The sequence below is a fragment of the Natator depressus genome, chromosome 2 (assembly GCF_965152275.1).
Source record: "Natator depressus isolate rNatDep1 chromosome 2, rNatDep2.hap1, whole genome shotgun sequence".
In the NCBI taxonomy this organism is placed as follows: domain Eukaryota; kingdom Metazoa; phylum Chordata; order Testudines; family Cheloniidae; genus Natator; species Natator depressus.
Window position 1 is genome coordinate 132910185 of NC_134235.1, and position 20528 is coordinate 132930712.

At 44.4% G+C, this 20528-nt stretch overlaps 1 protein-coding gene across 3 annotated transcripts in view; it reads right to left on the reverse strand.

Annotated features, from left to right (window-relative positions):
- The window catches only part of OTULIN (OTU deubiquitinase with linear linkage specificity), a 50357-nt gene that overhangs the window by 19510 nt on the left and 10319 nt on the right, over positions 1 to 20528 (reverse strand). Inside the window, exons 1-2 of one of the 3 annotated variants that reach the window (XM_074945020.1) lie at positions 10856 to 11209; positions 8737 to 9068 (exon numbers count right to left, since the gene is read on the reverse strand). In XM_074945020.1, coding sequence (XP_074801121.1) covers positions 8737 to 9065 — 329 coding nt within the window. In that variant the 5' untranslated portion in view covers positions 9066 to 9068; positions 10856 to 11209. Of the gene's footprint in view, positions 1 to 8736; positions 9073 to 10855; positions 11210 to 20528 lie in introns of those variants that run through there. The other 2 variants (XM_074945018.1, XM_074945017.1) reach the window with 2 other exon arrangements.

Consider the following 20528-nt stretch of genomic DNA (forward strand, 5'->3'; position numbering starts at 1 on the left):
TCCCTCCCTCCCCCCCCCCCCCACTTTCCATGAGGAAGAAAAAAAAATTTACAAGACTGCTATGTATTAGTCTCTACTAGCAATTATTCTAGTCTATGCTTCTACGTATTATTAATTAGCATCCAGTACAGTGCCCACAATATGCTTGGTGTTGTTCAAACAGAAACAAAAGTAGTGTCCTGCCCCAAAGAGCTTACACCCTGAAGACAAGACAGACAGCTGAAGGGTAGAGGGAAAAGGTAAACAAATGGATTGGTGTGGTCAGGTGGTAACTGGATATGTTCTGTTAAAGTTTTAAGAATATGGATATGTTATTTACAGCCTTAATAACATGGTTATTTATAGCTCTTGATTTCTTTTATTCAAGTCTATGCCCACTTATCTTATAAAAAACTAACTACAATTTCTGAAATTATTTGCAGAAATACCTTCATGGCCTAACTCATTAGTCCTCTCCACACCAGTCTGAACATGCTAACCACAACTGTGCTTAAAAGATCAGGGTTTTAGGACAGTTTCCACGATTATTGTGGGGAGGAATCTTTTTCGTCTGAAAACAGTAACGCTATAAACAGCCTGTTGCATAATTATAAGCTTTGTTTTCAGAAAAACCTTGCTCTCCACTAGTCAGAAAAAAAAAGTTAGACACAGCTGTGGCCAAACATAGTTGAGGCTAGCAAACTTTCATCTATAGAGCAGAAGACCTACAACAGTTTCAATTTAGACTTTACTAAGGCTTAAAACTGAATGACTGGAAGCCTGTATAGCTAAATACAATTTCATTTCCAAGTGGACACATCTGTGTTCATGAATTTTATCTGTGACAGAACTGATTATCTGTACTACGTATAAAGAAGGACTCAACCAAGATTCTTCAAGGAGGCTCAAACCACCTTGGAAGACACCAAATGGTTAGCATCACAACATTATCTCAATATTAACTGCTTTTAAATAGTCTTATTTAACTATTTATACTCAGAGCCATAAGTCTCCTTCCTGAAGATTCAAGCAATAGCATAAATAGATTATAAATAGACAGAATTGTTCCTCTGTGACAAATCTTGATAAGACTGAGTTGTCTTAAAGGGGAAAAGCTGTTAATGACATAAAATAGATCCTCATTAAAGATTATATATTTGGGAGTACACTCTCCACCAGCTGCAATTTAGGAACCTGAAAAATAGATTTCTGTACATGCCAAGATATGATGAAACATTTCTAACAGAAATATCATAGACAGGCTCCTTTTTACAGTATACTTGCTCTAAGGTGGTCAGACAGCCTTATGAATTCCACGAGAGTAATCCACAGTTAACAGGCATAATGGCTTTAAATAGTATTTCATCAAACATCTGTAACTAGACATATTAAAGTTTCACAGCACCTTTTGATCTTAGGTGATGACAGCAAAGCTCGAACACATTTTCTGTAAAGTTCTCTTTGGAAACATATTCTATTATAGGGAAGGCTGATATTGACCTATATATGTCGGTTACCAAACTCTTTCCATTATAAGAGAGATACTTGCAAGTTCCCACTCCCCCTCACCACAAGTCTGCCCCAAGGAGAAAACTGAGGCCAGATAAGTGCCATTTCTTTGTCCTTGAAAATTCTGTTCATGTCTGTTCAGTTTGGCTGACATATAAACTTTGAGTCACCGTTTTCCTTTTGGGAGGAAGGTATGTTACCATTGAACATAATACTTTTTTTTTTTTTTTAACCTTTTTTGTTTAAAAAAAAATCAGTAAATTACATGTAAGAAAACTATACTAAAAGGCGGCTATTTAGGATGCGAAGTTGACCACTTGAAATTCTGACATTTCATAGACTCGTAGAACTGGAAGAGACCTTGAGAGATCATTTAGTCCAGTCCCCTGCACTCATGGCAGGACTAATTATCTAGACCAGAGGTGGGCAAACTACAGCCCACGGACCACATCCAGCCCACAGGAACATCCTGCCTGGCCCCTGAGCTCCCGGCTGGAGAGGCTTGCCCCCCGCCCCTTCCCCATTGTTCCCCCTCCCATGCTGCTATGCCACCGTGGGGGCAGTGCAGCTGCGAGCTATTGCCGCTCTGAGCAGCATGGTAAGGGGGTGGCACGCAGACACGGCGGTGACAAGGTTAAGTAGCGGGTCCTGGGGGGCAGTCAGGGGACAGGGAGCGGTTGGATGGGGCGGAGGTTCTGGGGCGGTCAGGGAACAGGGGGGGTCGGATAGGGCATGGGAGTCCCGGGGGGCCTGTCAGGGGGCGGGGGTGTGGATAGGTCAGGGCAGTCAGGGTACAGGGAGCAGAGGGGGTTGGATAGGGGGTGGAATCCCAGGGGAGGGGCTCAGTTTGGGGTGGGGGGGTCTCAGGAGGGGGCAGTCAGGAGACGGGAGGGGACAAAGCCTTCCCTACCCAGCCCTCCATACAGTTTCACACCCCGATGTGGCCCTCGGGCCAAAAAGTTTGCCCACCCCTGATCTAGACCATTTTTGACAGGTGCTTGTCTAACCAGCTCTTAAAAATCTCCCATGATGGGAGATTCCACAACCTCCCTAGACAATTTATTCCAGTGCTTAACCACACTGACAGTTAGGAAGTTTTTCCTAATGTCCAACCTAAACCTCCCTTGCTGCAATTTAAGCCCATTGCTTCTTGTCCTATCCTCAGAGGTTAAGAAAAACAATTTTTCTTCCTCTTCCTTTTAAGAACCTTTTACATACTTGAAAACTGTTATGTCCCCTCTCAGTCTTCTCTTTTCCAGACTAAACAAACCCAATTCTTTCAAATCTTCCCTCTTAGGTCATGTTTTCTAGACCTTAAGTCATTTCTGTTGCTCTTCTCTGAACTCTCTCCAATTTGTCAATAGCCTTCCTGAAATGTGGTGCCTAGAACTGGACACGATACTCCAGTTGAGGCCTAATCAGAGCAAAGTAGAGCAGAAGAATTATTTCTTACAACACTCCTTCTAATACATCCCAGAACGATGTTCACCTTTTTTGCAACAGCATTACACCGTTGACTCATATTTAGCTTGTGGTCCACTATGACCCCCAGATCCCTTTCCACAGTACTCCTTCCAAGGCAATCATTTCCCATTTTGTATGTGTGCAGCTGATTGCTCCTTCCTAAGTCAAGTACTTTGCATTTGTCCTCATTGAATTTCATCCCATTTACTTAACACCATCTCTCCAGTTTGTCCAGATCATTTTGAATTTTAATCCTATCCTCTAAAGCACTTGCAACCCCTCCCAGCTTGGTACCGTCCGCAAACTTTATAAGTGTACTCTGTATGCTATTATTTAAATCACTGATGAAGATATTGAACAGAACCGGGCCCAGAGCCGATCCCTGTGGGACCCCACTCGTTATGCCCTTGCAGCATGACTGTAAACCACTGATAACTACGCTCCGAGAATGATTTTCCGACCAGTTTTGCACCCATCTTATAGTAGCTCCATCTAGGTGGAATTTCCCTAGTTTATTGATGAGAAGGTCATGTGAGACAGTATTAAAAACTTTACTGAAGTCAAGATATACCACATCTAACGCTTCCCCCCTACACACAAGGCTTGCTACCCTGTCAAAGAAAGCAATCAGGTTGGTTTGACACGATTTGTTTTTGACAAAGCCATGCTGACTGTTACTTATCACCTTATTACCTTCTAGATGTTTGCAAACTGATTGCTTAATTATCTGTACCCGGAAAGAAGTTAAGCTGACTGGTCTGTAATTCCCTGGGTTGTCCTTATTTCCCTTTTTATAGATGGGCACTATATTTGCCCTTTTTCAGTCTTCTGGAATCTCTCCCCTCTTCCATGACTTCTCAAAGATAATTGTTAGTGGCTCAGATATCTCCTTAGTCAGCTCCTTGAGTATTTCATCAGGCCCTGGTGACTTGAAAACATCTAATTTGTCCAAGTAATTTTTAACTTGTTCTTTCCCTATTTTAGCCTCTTCTGATCCTACCTCATTTTCACTGGCATTCACTATGTGAGACGTCCAATCACCACCAACCTTCTTGGTGAAAACTGAAACAAGAAAGTCATGAAGCACCTCTGCCATTTCCAACCTTTCAATTGCTATGCAACCTTAATTCCGCTTTCCTGTGCGTATACATTAGGATAACTCCTTAGTTACATGATCACATGCTATTTTTTCAATTCAGTGCACAGGATGAATGGAACTCAGGGTTACGTGGCGAATGAGATTGTAAGTTCTCTGCCTCATCTGTTGCAGAAGCTCGGAGGTGTGTAGTGAATGAGATAGTGGACTGAAGGAAGAAAAAGGATAGTCTTATGGTTAAGTCCGATGAACACCACACAGAACTCGTTTGTATCCCTGCTTCCATCAGAGTTTCTATGTGATGCTGAGCAAGTCACTTAAACCAAAGTGTTTCCAGGTAATTGTGCGTTCCAAAATTTCCCAGGTGCCCAACTTTAATCATCCGGGACCTGATTTGCAGGAGCGCTAAGCAGTCACAAACAATTGCAGATGAAGTAAATGGGAGCTGCAGATGTTTAGCATCTCTGTCAGTAAGGCAGTGTGGCCTGGAAAAATGAACAGAGTTTAAGGCCAGAAGAAACCAATGGATCATCTGCCTCCTGTATATCACAGGACACCGACCTCACCCTGCATCCATCCACACATTAACTGAAATTAACCCAAAGTATTACACTCTCAGGAGACTAGACTATTGTGCGCCACGGGCAAAGAACAGGAGGGACCGAGGTGCACCATAGACCTAAGCACCCCACAAGGGCAGGGAAATGATTAAGTGAAATATACCTAGATGATCTTGGCAGGTGACAGCACCTACACGCTGCAGGAGAAGGTGAAACACCCCCGCCCCCTTTAGGTTTCCCCAATCTGACATAGGGGAAAATTCCATCCCGATTCCACATATGACAATCGGATCCTGAGCATGTGAGCAAGAACTAGCCAGAGAGAATGCTCAGTGCCACCTCAAAGCATTGGTCCACCCCACCCCGTGTCCCATTTCTCCAGCTGTGGCCATCTTTTATCCTTCAAAAGGACAAAAAAAAAAAAAAAAAAAAAAAAAAAAAAAGGCCACCCACCCACCCACCCACCCCAATACATTGTGGGGTGAGGGGGAGGATCCCTTCCTGACCCCTGCTGGTGGCCAGCTGAAACCCTGAAGCATGAGCTTTTAGGAACATGAGACATAAACCAGAAGCAAGCCTCAGGGCTGCTGAGCTCTGTCCCCTACCATTACAACCAACCTTGTCACACAATCACACTCAGATTTGTCCTGCTCTCTCAAGTTGTTTTTCCCCACAACTCCTATTGGTGAGAAGTCCCGAGTACTTATCCTGGTTCTGCCACTCATTCATTGTGTGGCCTCAGGCAAATCTCTCTCAGTGTTTCCATCAGCAAAATGGTGATAATGCTCTGACCTCTCAGTGGAGATCAATTCATTAATGTTTGTGACATACTCTGATATTATGGGAATGAGTGCCCTACAAAAGACCAGGAGGAAATGAATAACTCTGTATTCGCAGCAGACTTTGGATGGTGTTCAGTAAATAGATATGGGATCACTAACAGTTATAAGAATAAAAATATTGGACAGCTACCTCATTCTCTTATCACTATCCAATATGTGCACTGAATGAAGCAGAGGGTCCTATGGAAAAAAAATGCACTGGAACACAAGATTTAATGAACTGCCTGTATACAAAAGAACAAGGAAGGTGAATTGAAGTTAAATGAGCAACCTAACTTCTGACACTTCTAAGTTTCCAGTGTTCCAGTGTCCACTTAGTCTAAATAACGTTGTTTTTTCCAGGAACGTTTTTTGTATGCAATAGTTCATTGATTTCAGGGCAAGATAATATCCAATTCTTTTAGGATATTGCCCCACTTTCTGCTTGCAGGGTGTCAGCAAAATTGGTGTGAGCAGCACTTGCTTTAAAATTTTGAGTGAAAAACACTCTCAAGTTGAGTGTACACAAAAAAGGTTGCACCCACTGCAATTTCTGTGTGTATCTGGGTCAAAGGAAGAGAGAAATTTCTTCTCAAAACAGGTGCCATTAGAAAACTTGAGAATACAATGGGCATAAAGGAAGATGACCTGAATAGAACAAGAACCCCTAACAGGCTGTAAGTAAAGCTTCTACTTTAAATTCAAACAAACATTAATAGTAATTCTTAAATAGTAACATTTTCATGAAGCAGATTTTGTTCTATTGTAAAAACAGTCAGGAAGAAAGATAGTATCCAAGAACTTTAAAAGGGGGAGAAAGAGCAGCATGTTGTACACTCAAGGATACATATATCTGGGGTTATTTTTAGGAATCTTAATAGATGAAACAACAGAAGTGCAAAGAGGAGAAATGGTAAGTATGAGACTACCATGAACTAGGGCAGACCAAGAATTTTCAGTGCGACCAGAGAAAGAAAAAATGAACAAAAAAACCAACCAAACCCTCCAAAGGAGGGAGGAACAATGGCCCAATTCTGCTAACAATTATTAATATGACTAGTCTCCATTTACTTCAACAGGACTACTACACAAAGAAACATTACCAGGACTGAGACCAGAGGATTCAAAATACTGTATGAAGCGTCAGGGGGGTGGGGAGCTCCTGTTTTATTGCATTTTTACTACAGTTAATTACCATTTTCATTTTACTTTTTTAAAATGAGATCTTATTAAGGAAGGATTATGTAAATCCTTTTTAATGATGGTGATGATTAGATGTATTATTCATAATACTGATAAGTCCAGATACTCAACTGCATAAATTATATGGAAGCACAAAAGCCTTTATTACACAGCAACAGCTAATTTCAAAAATTAAAATAAATGAAAAAAATAGACTTCATGAAGTCTATGAGATCTATCTATGAGAAAACAGAAAATCTATTTATGTGCTGGAAGTTTCAAATACACAAAATTGGAATACTTGTTTAAGGGGCTTACTTACTTAAATGGCAAGTTTGTGAAAACATGAAATAAGTAGCATTTTCAAGCCCATGGTCATACTTATTCACTTTTCTCAACTAAAATTAAAAGTAACGCTTTTTGATGAGTACCTTAGAAAACACCATGAGGAAATGAATAATTTTGTACTCACTGTTCACATTGGATGGTGTTTAGTAAATAAGGCATGGGTCATAGAATAATGAGGATAAAGCACTTCCTTGCTCTACCATTTTATCAATCTACACTAAGGAAAAGGAGCAGCCACATTTATTTATTTTCTTTTCACTTTCCACTGTTTATAATACCCATTTCAAACGTGAATAGGTTAATTTCCCTAAAGATTCCCACAGCCCTCCCCCTTTGAGGACACCCGTTTCTCTTTATGGAGCCTTTGCAGCAAATCCTCACTCAGACAAGTAGTCCCCAACTTAATCTTACTTCTCACGCAAGTAAGAGATCACAGATTTGGGCCTGACACACATTATTTATACACATACATACATGAGGGAGAGGGAGATTATATATAGATATATATAAATAAGAGAGAGAGTTGAGATTATTTCTGATCCTGCTGTCGCTTCAGTAAGGGCTTGTCTACACTCAAAATGCCAGAGCAGCACAGCTATGCTGCTGCAGCTATGCCCCTGCTGCACTTCAGTGTAGACACTACCTATGCCAACAGGAGGGATTCGCCCACTGGTGTAGGTAATCCACCTCCCTGAGAGGCCGTAGCAAGGTCTAACAGATCTAACAGTGTCAATGCAAGGACTCAGGTTGGCTCAACTACACCAACCAGGGGTGTGGATTTTATCTTATGCCAACCTAATTTGCTAGTGTACACCGGGCCTTACAGTTTTGCCTTTGTTGAGGGAAGCAAAATGTGCGTTCTTCACATACCAGCATTCCTCTATATCAGTGGTTCCCAAACTTGTTCCGCCACTTCCAGCGGCTTCCATTAGCCTGGAGCAGCGAACCGCGATTGGCCGAACTTGCGGACGTAGCAGGTAAACAAACCAGCCCAGTCCGCCAGGGGCTTTCCCCGCCCAAGCGGCAGAACAAGTTTGGGAACCACGGCTCTATATTTAAGTAAAACCTTTCTGTAAAAAGTCAGGGTCAACAGATCAAAACTCTAGAAATACACAGGGTTGGAAAAGTTCTGGGAATAAAACTAGTTAGTTAAACTAATCCTGAAGATACAGCAGAGGGTGCTCACAAAGTGATCGGCTAGTTCCCGTCCCGCCATCTGCCCACCTCCCTATTTTTTCCTTAATTTGTCTTTTTAAAGATTGCAGACGATGTTTAAACACATCTACTCTTGTGGTCCTTGCAGACAGAATTTCCACAGAGTTCAAAATATCAGAGCACACAGCATTCTTTCGAAGCAGATGCTAAGAATTTTAAGATAATAAAATATATTCCTATTCCCAGTAGTTAGCCATGCCCCTAGAAGTAAGTGTTTATAAAATTGGTCCCTTGACTTACAGTACCACCTTGTATTCCTACAATTCTCAAGGCCCTGTATCCAGCCTAAAGGTCTTCAAAGCTCATCAGCACCTCTTCTAGACTGGCCAAAGGGGACTGCTATGGAGTACCAAGAGATCCATCTACCCACAGGTTACTGAGATGCAGCCAAATCCCTTCAACTCAGGAAGTGAAAGATTCAAGCTAAGTGTCATGCAGCAACACTAATTACCTACATGCAACTACTAATTTCTTTGGCATTTATGCCTATTTTACTTACATTAATATTACAAACAGAAATTAAAGTACCTTATTTTACAGAAAAGTTTCGATAAAAACTCACTTGTCTACAGATGACTCCTTTGCTGAAGAGCTACTTGACACCGACAGCTTTACTTCACAGTTTTTATGGGAATCGTGGCTGGTCAGGGATGCCTTCAGGTCATGTGCCTGAGCAGCTTTTCCATGTCCTGAATGAGCATGTTCTTTTTTGGTTTCTAACGCAGGTTTCTCTTTCTGGTCACCAGCTGCACTTGCTGAAGAAGATTCATCACTGGGAATATATTTTTCCTTTTCATGTCTACTCAAATTTATCATTGTAGTATCTTTCTTCTGTGTTTCTTCTGCACTAGCCAAAGGGCCAGTGGACTTGCTTGTCTTTCGCTGAAACATACCCTGGCTTTGAAATACATAAATATGTAAGGTACATTCATGAGGATGAAGGAGTATATTTTTGCCAAAGGTACAATATTTTGACACAAAATATCTCCTGGCTGTTCTCAGTGTAAGATTAATGGATCATGTTTTCAGCATACAAAGCTGAAACAGTTTATCAGAAAATTTGGATATGAAGATGTATTTGATCATCTAGCCAGCGCAGGATTCTTAGCTACAGCGTCTATTTTCTAACATGGTAGTTCTCAAACTTTTTCATTCTACAGACTACTGCTCAAGCTAAAGTTGCTCTCTCAAACACCTGCCCTTTCAAATACGAAGTATCCCCTAAAAGGCCATTGGGATTAACCAATAGTCATGCACAAGTATAAGAATCACTATTCGATTGCTTTATCCATTCCAGTTTTAAGTTACTCCAGAGAAGGGACTTCTATAGATAGCAGAGAAAAATGTATATGTATCAGAAATAAAAAAACAAACCCAGAAATCATTTCTACTATTGTAAAGTGTATTTACAATACACACACATGAACTGCACCTCTTTCCTGACATTCTGTCCTTATATCCTGCTACACTTCTCCCTGCTTTATACATTGTACCTATTGTTCCCTTTATCCTTTGCTTTTATCACTCCTACCATTTGGCAATCTCTCAAATTAATGAATCCTGAGTCCAACTCCTGCAGGGCATTTCTGAAAAACTACATATTCTGCTAAACCTGATAAACAGACACCATTTTATTCTAAGGTTTCAATATTCTAAGTATTTTACCTCTCCATACCTTTAGATTGTGAACTCTTTGCGGGAATGGATAACAACAACTACTGAAGTGCCATTTACATTTTTGGCTCTGTGAAATCTGATCAGCTTAAAAAATGTAATTAAAAGTTTCAGATATCAGATTTTCCCTGGACTCCACTGTCAATTTTTTGCTCTCCCAATCTGTAAAAAATGTTTCTCTCTCTCTAATGTTATTTGAAGACCACAAATAGGGCAAACTGAATATAGAGCAACAGTGAAATTGACTATATACAAACTATACCAGATGGAAAAATGTCTGTATCCACTTTACTATTTCAGTTATGGTAATCTTCAGCATCATTTACATCTTGGAATAGCAGCAGGTAAAATACATACAGACACGTTTTAAGTTTCTCTCCATGAAAAAAAAAAAAAAAGAAGAAGAAGTTTTTTACTTCTTTGATATCCTTAAAACATCCTTCTCCTGTTTTCATTTTTACCCTTCAGACACTTACCCATGGGTAGGACGTCTGCTCCTATTAGTTGACTCTTAATAAGGGAACAAAAAGGTAGACTGGCTAAATCACAGGACTTCAATTATTGAACTAAGATTAAGCAACTAAAATGGGTGTGGTGAGGATTAATTGATGTTTGTAACCTACCTGAAAATGTTAAAGGCCAAGATTTATAATTATACGAAAATACCTAAATGCAATATTCTAGTTGATTTATACTCTAAATCTACTTCCAGTAGAACAGAACCTTTATACAATTTCTAAAGCTTTCCAACAAGGTTAATGCACAACGTTACACCTTTTAAATCACCCAATTCTATGTACTGTATCCGTTCAAACCTAGTATTTATTTATAGAATAATCAATCCTGACATAGAAAAGGAGTAGACAGGTGCCAAAGAACACCCAATAAATGAAACAGTCTCAGCGAATATCCTTCCCGTGTGACTTTAAATGTAGGCACAAACCCAGAAAGGGTTTTCAGAAACCGCCCGCCCTGGCTTGACACCGCGCAGCTCGGGCGGGACTCACCGTGCTGGGAGCCCGCCGCGCGCGTCGTTACTCAGCCTGGATCTCTTGGTGCTGCCTGGGAAGCCGAAGTCACGCCGGGCTCACGGCAAGGTGGCCTCTAAGCACGGGCCTCTTCTCCGCGAGGCTGTGCGGATCCTCATGCAGCCACCGCGCCGGCTCCAGCAGCAGCTGCCGGCTCCTGCTCACTCACCTCCCTGCCTCCCTCCCCCCCGCGCGGAGCTGCTCCTTGCCGAGAAGCAGCCCGGGGCGCCTGCTTGTTGAAAGTTGCTCTAAATTTCACAAAGTTGGGAGTCTGGAGGGTTAGGACTGGAGCTCCCGCTGCTTTATTTTGGGCTGGGAGTGGGCTTCCGCCGGAAGTGTTTGCTTCTTATTCTGCCCCATGCAGGTTCCGGGGCGGCCGCGGAGGCGGTATGTGCTACTCAGCTTCCCGGGTTCACCAGTCGCCTCCCTTGGACTCCAGGGCGATGACTGGTGAACCCGGGAAGCTGAGTAGCACATACCGCCTCGGAACCTGCAGGGTGCATATAACAAGCTCAGCATTTGCATCCCCTAGCTGTTTGGGGGGCGGAGGGGGGGGCTCTGAAGTCTGAACTTCAAGCTCCAGTCACCCAAAACAGCTGGTGCAGCTGTTCCCCGGGCAGTCTGTGACTGGGAGGAGCAGGAGTGAGTGGAGGCAGTGAGGGGTGCAGTCCCAGCCCAAGTAAGTATGGGGGGAGGTGGTGAAACCCGGCTGGCTAAGGGGAGCCACAGCCCCACCCCCCCGAGTGGGATGTTACACCCCGGAAAAGGTGCACAGGAAGCCCACTGAGCTTGCAGGGTGGATGCTGCATTGCAAGTCCCACTCCTCCCACACCCACCCTGCAAGGAGCTTGGAGTAGAGGAGGGGGGATAGATGCTGCATTGCAAGTCCCACTCCTCTACCCTGAGCTCCTTGCAGGGTGGGTGGGGGGCAGATCTGTATGCAAGTCCCACTCCTCTACCCCTTTATTATTTCTAGCTCTAGTTTTGCTGCATACAACATTGTTACACATTACACTTACTAAAATAATACATGTGTGCGTGTTTACATTACTAAAAAAATTATGGAATTTGTATAAATATCCCCACTTCCCTCCCTCTGAAATGGGTTGGGCTTGTTTTGAAAGGCAGAGCCATTTTTATTTATTTTTTTTTTTTTTAGACTTGGCAAGAAACACTCCCCTGCTCATTTCCACAGGTGACTGATTTGAGCTTGCATGTCAGAGAGCTCTGCAACATGTAAAGAGTTACCAAAACAGGAACATTAGTGTCGATCGTTAAACCTCGAAGGATTTTTATCAGTAAACTTGAGTCAACGCTGATTTCACCATACATGCACAGACCAACAGAAAAACATTTCCAGCAATAATAATCAAAATGTACAGCTAGGCAATGTAAGAAAAACACTGCTTGAGAACTGCTCAGAGTTGGTCACTAAATAATTATTGCCTCACATGCATACACAATTTCCTGCAAGTGTGAAAACAACAAGAAACAACAGTGCTTTAAAAAGACCATGGCTATTATCTGCCAAGCTCACAGACGAGTTTGCACGTCCCACTCCTCTACCATGCCAGCCCAGAGAGCAGCAGTGGCAGGTGAACAGCCCTGGGTGCCAGCCAGGCCCAGAGGGGCTTTGCCTCCGCTGGGGCCGTGGAACCAGCTCAGCTACATTCACCTCACACAGTGACCTGATCAGACCAGCCCAGGCCGGGGACAGAGTGGGGGAGCTCCCTCAACACAGGGCCTACCCTCATCCGTTTCCTCAGCCCCCTGCCTCACGTCAGCAGACAGGGGAGAGGGGGGGTCTTGATGTCAGGCCTGTAGTCCTCATGCTACAACAGCGCCCTGTTACCAGTTGCCATGACAGCCCCCCGACACACTCGGACTTCTGCAGCCAGGGGTGCTCCCAGCTCAGACCGGCTGACCCATGCGGCAGCCATGGCACGAGGCGGACAAAGAACAGAGCCAGCAGCTGAGGGGTTAAACTGCAGCGCTCCCTCATCCAGTGCAAACGCATTGCGTGTGACGTCCCTCCCCCCTTTTGTTCTTACACGGCTTCCAAAGCTTTTTGGCAACAACTCTGACTGCCCATGTGACATCACAATCCACAGCTTTGCTGATACGGAGCGTGCTCAGTAACACGCACTGAAGCCGCCCAATGCCCTCACGTGGGCAGAGTTAGGCCACACTCCCTGCTGTGCGGCCAGGGGGGAGGAGAGGGCCAGGGTGGACTGACTGTACAGGTGGGTCAGGGGGCAGCATCAGGAACTCATTAGCATTGGTTTGGCAGGGGACACAGTGCTGACCTAACTTAGTCTGCCTTTTCATGAAACTATCGTGCCTTATCTCCACTATGTTTTTACAGTGGGAAAGCTAATGCATGTTCGTTACCCCACAGTAAAAACATTTTCTTAGCAGTGAGGAGACACACTATGCTGACTCAGAGGAGTTTAATGCACCATTATTGTTCGTGGCTTGACAACTCTGACGCTGATTGAGGGGGAACATAATCAAAAGTATTTGCATCTGAATGTCTGCAGTGTGTGTGTGTGCGCGCACATGCACGTGCATTTTCCCCCCTCAATTTCTCTTATTCCCTTCCCTTTACTTACTAAAGGCTCATCTACATAGACACGCTAAAGTTGTGAAGTTAATGCCCAAGCAGGCCTGTCATAAATATAAAGGGAAGGGTAAACACCTTTAAAATCCCTCTTGGCCAGAGGAAAAACCCTTTCACCTGTAAAGGGTTAAGAAGCTAGGATAAACTCACTGGCACCTGACCAAAAATGACCAATGAGGAGACAAGATACTTTCAAAGCCGGGGGGGGGGGGGAAACAAAAAAGGAATGGAGTCTTAGAACTTAGTAAGTAATCTAGCTAGATATGCGTTAGATTCTGTTTGTTTAAATGGCTGATAAAAGAAGCTGTGCAGAATGGAATGTATATTGCTGTTTTTGTGTCTTTTTGTAACTTAAGGTTTTGCCTAGAGGGATTCTCTGTTTTGCATTTAATTACCCTGTAAGGTTTTTACCATCCTGATTTTACAGAGGTGATTCTTTTTACTTTTTCTTCAATTAAAATTCTTCTTTTAAGAACCTGATTGCTTCTTCATTGTTCTTAAGATCCAAGGGTTTGGGTCTGTGTTCACCTATGCAAATTCGTGAGGATTTTTATCAAGCCTTCCCCAGGAAAGGGGGTGTAGGGTTTGGGGAGGATTTGGGGGGAAAGACGTTTCCAAGCGGGCTCTTTCCCTGTTATATATTTGTTAGACACTTGGTGGTGGCAGCAATAAAGTCCAAGGGCAAAAGATAAAATATAGTTTGTACCTTGGGGAAGTTTTAACCTAAGCTGGTAAAAATAAGCGTAGGGGGTTTTCATGCAGGTCCTCACATCTGTACCCTAGAGTTCAGAGTGGGGAAGGAAACTTGACAAGGCCAGAGCCCTGGCCCGCCTGCCACAGCTGCCCCGAGCTATGGGCCACCGCCTGGCCTGAACAGGCCCTGGCCTGCCTGCCACAGCCGCTCCAGGCTGCTGGCTGGCCCAAGCTGGTCTGAGCCACAGCCTGCTGGCCAGCCTGAGCTGACCTGAGCACTGGCCCGCCAGATGACCCCAGCCTCCCCAAGTCCTGGGCAAGCCCTGAGCTCTCGCACACTTCGGGGGGGGGAAATGGAGCGAGGTCGGGAAGAGCAGCATGGGCAGAGCCATGGGGGAAGAACAGAAAGTGGGAGAAGGGCCTTGGGGCAGGCCTTATTCTAGGCATCCAGATGCCTATCTCCCACCAAATCCCCAGAGCGACTTACCAATCAGGGCAGATAGGCTGGCAAATGCCTATTTTGTGAGTTAGGCCCAATCTGGTAGGAGTGCTCAGGGGCTGCCTACTAGATGGGGTTTCATTCAAAACCTGGCCAGAGAAGGAGGTGGGGTGGTTGTGCCACTGTTCACCTTATAACTTTTAGCATAGCGATTAGAGCACTCACGTGGATGTGGGAGACTCCAAGTGCAACTCCCTCCTTGGCAGAGGGAGAGAGAGGATTTGAACAGTGGTCTCCCACATCTCAGGTGAGTTCTCCAACCACTGGGCTAAAACTTACAAGGTAGGCACTACCACCAGCACCTCCTCCAGCTGCTTTGTGTGGAGTTAGGCACCTGCCTAGCTCATTCTGACACAAAACAGCTTAGCGCCTAAGACGCCTGAGTCCAGGAGAGTGGTTCCCAGTTGCGGATAGCTCGCATGGATAGGTGCCTCCTTGCAGTCCCAACTTCTGTGAGAGGGGCAAGGCTTGGGACACGTGCCTCTCACTGGCATCTCCCATTGGCTACATTGGGGGAATCCAGCTAGTGAGCTGGCTTTTGTGAATCATGTTCTTAGAAGACAATTTGTCCCCATTCATTATATAGGGAGCACAGGCACCTAACTCAGCTTTTGTGAATGGCAGTGTTGTTCCTGTGATTTTCTAGCTAGACACTTAAAAATTAGGTGTTGTGATGCTCAGCATCACAATGCCTAAGTCCCTGTATGAATCTAGCCCTTATGTCCTTTCCTCACTGCTAAAAAGGGTGGTTTTTTTTTTTACCTCAAAGTAACTAAGGTACGTGAGCTATTCTGAGGTAAAAACACAGTGAGGTCAAGGCAGTTCAGTTTCAGCAGTGAGGAAAAGGCCTGAGACAATATCTCTGAAATAAGATCAGAGGGAAGTGTGCTCATGTGTGCAGAACTGCAAATTTTATGTTGAAAACTAGTTGTTCAATATGTGTAACAGTGAGAAAGGGGGAAGTCTGTATAAGGAACAAAGGTAATTTTTCTGCCTAATAGCTTGTGTTTAAAAAGTATACATAGTATTCCAAATACTGTTTACAATGTGTTATGCTGTTTTCAATGTTTTGTGTCTGTTAAGTGTTTGTTTAATATATAAATTGTTTGGCCTAATCTGTACAGGAAAGACACTAATAAAGAATATCATCTCCATTCAGGGTTTTATATATAATAGTCCTGAGGTTTAGCTCTGTAGAATGCATTTCCAAACTGCAAAAATACCTTTCTTTATTTGTGTCTAAATTTAAAATAGAGATTTCACAATGGTAGCAATTTGTGCCTGGAGTGCCCCCATCCTTGTGTCTCTAACCTCTGATTGCCAGAAGCTGGGAGTGGACAAGGGGTGGATCACTCCATGATTGCCTGTTCGTTCCCTCTGAAGCATCTGGCATTGGCCATTGTCAGAAGACAGGATACTGGGCTAGATGGACCATTGGTCTGACCCAGCATGACCGTTCTTATATTGTTAGCCAGACTACAAATTATGACAGGGCGGCAAAAACCAGTACCTAGAGATCAGTAACTGCTATCTGGTGCAAATTGTGCTGGGAGCAGTTTGAAAACAATACACCAACATCACCCCTTGCCTGTGATCTACAGTGTCCCTGTATCAGACGTGCAACTTCAGAAGCAACCCCAACATCAAAGAAAGTGATTGCAGAAGATGCACATTATCTCACTCCTGAACCACAAGTGTACAGTAAGCCTCTTCTTCTATCATGCTCAGCTGTTGATGCATGCGTGAAAAATCTCTTTTCCCTTCCTCCACTTCTCCTATAACAAATGTGCAGAATGCCTAGTGTTAAATTAATATCGCCTTAGCTCACACCCATGCCCTGCCTTCAGCACATGCATGCTGACAATGGCCATTTCCTCCTCCTCCCCGCCCACTCCAGTGATATCATCAGCCCTGCTAAGATGCTGCTAGGCAGCCCAGAAGGAGTTGGGCCATACCAATTTCACAGGTGGGTAGTGAAGAAAGAGATAGGACTTGCGGGCAATATAGAAGTCAGGAGGAAGCAGGTAGGTGGGATATAGAAGCTTGGGCAGGGATGGAGGCAGTGGGGTGCCATATGCAGCTTCCCATGGGCTCAGGGTACGCAGAAGAAGGGGAAGCCATGTTGAGTCACTCACACACCTGTCACACATGCACACAGGCAAACAGAGTTACTCCTGGGGGAATTCTGCGCCAAAAAATTAAAAATTCTGCACACAATATTTTAAAATTCTTCACATTTTATTTGTCAAAATAACACTACATAATCACACCAGTTTCAATTATTTTGGCAATTTATTTCAAAATACCTGTCAGCAAGTATGTCTGTAACAATACAGACACACCCAAAAATTCCCCCAGGAATAGAGTGTTAAAGAAACCCCTATGACAGCCCAGTTCCTGTTTCTCTGCTCCACTCCAGAGCCCAGCTAGGGGGCCAGATGTCCACAACCCCCCCGCCCCCTGAGCCCAGTAGGGGGGCCAGACACCCACAAGCCCTCCACCCCCAGAGCCCAGCCAGGGTTCCCCCCCAGCCAACACACCCAAACCTCCTCTCCCCCAGAGACCAGTCATGGGGGCACCCTGCTCAGATACCTGAACCCCCTCCCCCCAGAGATCCAGAGGGAGAAACAGCCTGATGCTTGGTCCCAGGCTTGCATGGAGTTTCCTGCGCGCTGCCATCTCCTTCCGTCAGGGAGTGCTGGGAACTGCAGCTGCCAGGAACCCTCTAGCTCCCTCCCCCTCCCCGGCCTTGTCTTCTATGTGTGAGCTGGGCTTTGCTGGGTCCAGCAGGCTCTAGTGGCGGCCAGCAGCACTGCAGCCCGTTTCTGTAGGGGGAATGAAATTCTGTGTGCATGTTAATTTCTGCAAAATTCTGCATTGCACAATGGCGCAGAATTCCCCTAGGAGTGCAGAGCGCAGGGGAGGGAGAAAACAAGAGTGCTCTGAATAAAGGAAAATGAGAAAGGACTAGAATGAGAGCCTGTCTGGGTAACACAGAGCCTGATATGTCTGGGGAGAAACAATCCAAGCCAGACCTGGGATGCAGCAGGGGGTAGGGAGGCAGATGAACACTTGTAGTGCTATGCAAATGCAAGCCTGGGCTGCAGTACATAAAGGCAGAATGGCATGACAAAGGAACTGCCCCTCTCCACTGCGCAGTGCACATGTTCAGTTTTAGGCAATTTCTGAGGAAGATACACAGAAATGGAAAGGGACTACAGAAGCAGTCCAAATTAACAAGAATTTATCGGAGACATGAAAAAAAGAGTGAAATAGCTAAATGTACATATCATTTATCATTGGGAGACATGAATAGTTAGCAGGTATTTGAATGGGGTGTGCCTGAAAAGGAAAGAGAAATTAAATTTAAGATAAAAGCAGAGGAAGCAACTCGATATAATAAGAGGAAATTATGAAAAGCCTATATAGGTTGAAAAAAATTAGTGATAGTAATTCCTTTGACATCTATGACTGAAAGAAGATAAATTGAAATAACTAATACTCTGAAAAGATTATAGAAAACCCATGCTATTATTTCCATAAGAAATTGCTATAGTAATGTCCAAACTATATTCACATGGAGGTTACGTAGAAAAAAAATCAGCCTTTACTGGAAAGTGAAATGTTAAGGAAATCACTTTTTCAGTGACATCACCAGTGACTTTCAATAGTCTAAAACAGTGTTTCTCAAATGCGGCCACCAGCGGCTTTTCTTGCAGCCACATTCTCCTGGGCAGTGATGAAAGGGTGGGGGAAGAGGGCAAAGTAGCACCCCCTCCTCCTCCCCAGTGCTCCTGGATGCATCGCCTTGGTGTTGGTTGCTGGAGCCAACAGCACGGGTTGGGCCCTGCTCTCTTCTGGAGTCACCTGGGGCACACTGCTGTAGGAGCAGGCAGCCTGTGAGTTCCCTACCGGCTCAGGGGCAGTGGGTCTCAGGCTTTCGGCTTCACCCCAGGCATGGTGGGGTGGCAGGCTCTGGCCACAGGGCTTTGGGCTCCAGCCCTGGGTTCTGACTGCGCAGAGGCAGGCCCCAGGCTCTGGCCCACGGGTCTCAAACATGTGGGCCACATGCAGCCCACAGAGTTATTTGCTGCGGCCCGCCCAGCTCCCCATCCCCCCTTGCGCCCCCAGTGTGCCGCATCCCCGCTCCTCTGCCCACCTCCAGGCGCTTTCCACCACCAAACAGCTGTTTGGCAGCGCTTAACGCTTTCCAGGAGGGAGGAGGCAGGGCAGGGGTGGGGATTTGGGGAAGGGGTTGGAATGGGGTAGAGAGGGGGCGGAGTTGGGGTGGGGACTTTGGGGAAGGGGTGGGAAGAGGCAGGGGTGGGGCCTCATGGAAGGGGTGGAGTGGGGGCGGGGGGCTTTTGTATCTTTATATGAAAAGGTGTCAGTAATGCGGCCCTCGGGCCAATGTATTAGTCCTCACGTGGCCCTCATGGTGATTTGAGTTTGTGATCCCTGCTCTGGCCGCAGGGCTTCAGGCTCCAGCCCCCCCATTGCCTACCCCCCACCCCGATCTCCTCTGGCCCCCACTGCCTTCCATGACCCTCCATCCAGGGCTTAATTTGAACCCAGGCTTGCCAGGGCTGAGTAAATCTGCTGTGAAGTGATACTTGTATGTTTGTTAATATCACTTTTCACAACAGACTTACTAGCTCGCAATAAGTAAGTTACAATGATTTGGTTTTCCTAAAGCTAATTAAGTATTTTAGGAAAAAGTGTGAGAGCGGCCACCAGCAAGAGTTGATGGCCGCACTCTGAGGCCACCAAAAAATTTGTCCTGAGAACCCTGAAAGGAGTTAATGCCTATGTACAGTCCAATACTCTTTTCTATAGCAATGTAGAATTAATCTGGGCAAAAACATGCTGAAGAAATCTAGGGGAAATAAACACTAAAATATAGGGAGAAAATAATCAGAGGAGGAAAAGGAAAAAACACAAAACTAAGTAACGTTTTCACTTTAGAGCAAATTGTTTCAAATGTTTTGAGATGAGCTATCCATTCGTAAGTATAGTACTCCAAGAGTTTCTTCTGCTAAGACAATGAGAACACTGCACAAGGACTGTATAATATAAAACCGAAAACACTAATGACCACACTCATAACATTACAAACAAAAGACACATGAACGAAGGTCATAAATAGAAAAAAAAGACTAATAAAATAAATACTTTTTGGAACTACAAATACAAGTCAGGATTATACTCAAAAATTTTTTGAATACAGTCAAGGCCTACACTGTTAAATAGAGAAGAAAAATTATGAGGACATCAGTGTGAATAGACAAAAAGTGAGAAATGTAAGTTTTGAGAGAAAAACTAAAAAAACCCACCATTTTGATCAGATTTGCCATGGGATATGAAACCTTTCATTTATAGATCCCCAGTTCAAACGCAGCCAACCTTTGTGGTGACCGAAACCTGATGGCTACTCTGTGTCCTATATAAAGTGAGTTAATGGACTTAGTCTAGTTCCTAATGAACTGGTGCTTGCATCATAAAAACTATCACAATTAGGATCCTCATTGGCAATTTAAGATGAGAGGCCAGTACTAGAGCTGGACCACTTAGTTCACTAGGATTGAAGTGTGTAGCAGGGGTGCTGAAGCAATTTTTATAGTGTGGGCGCTGATAGCCATTGAACCAAACTGTAAACCCTGGATATAATGGGTTATATCCATTATTATTATCCAGCAGCACCCCTAACATCCCTAGTTCCAACACCTATGGTGGGGGCAACACTGGTAAATCTACATTTGCACAGCCATTGTTCCGGCTATATGAGTTCTATGTACAGATCTATTTTAAATCCCATTCCTTTCACAAGCATCAAATTCACA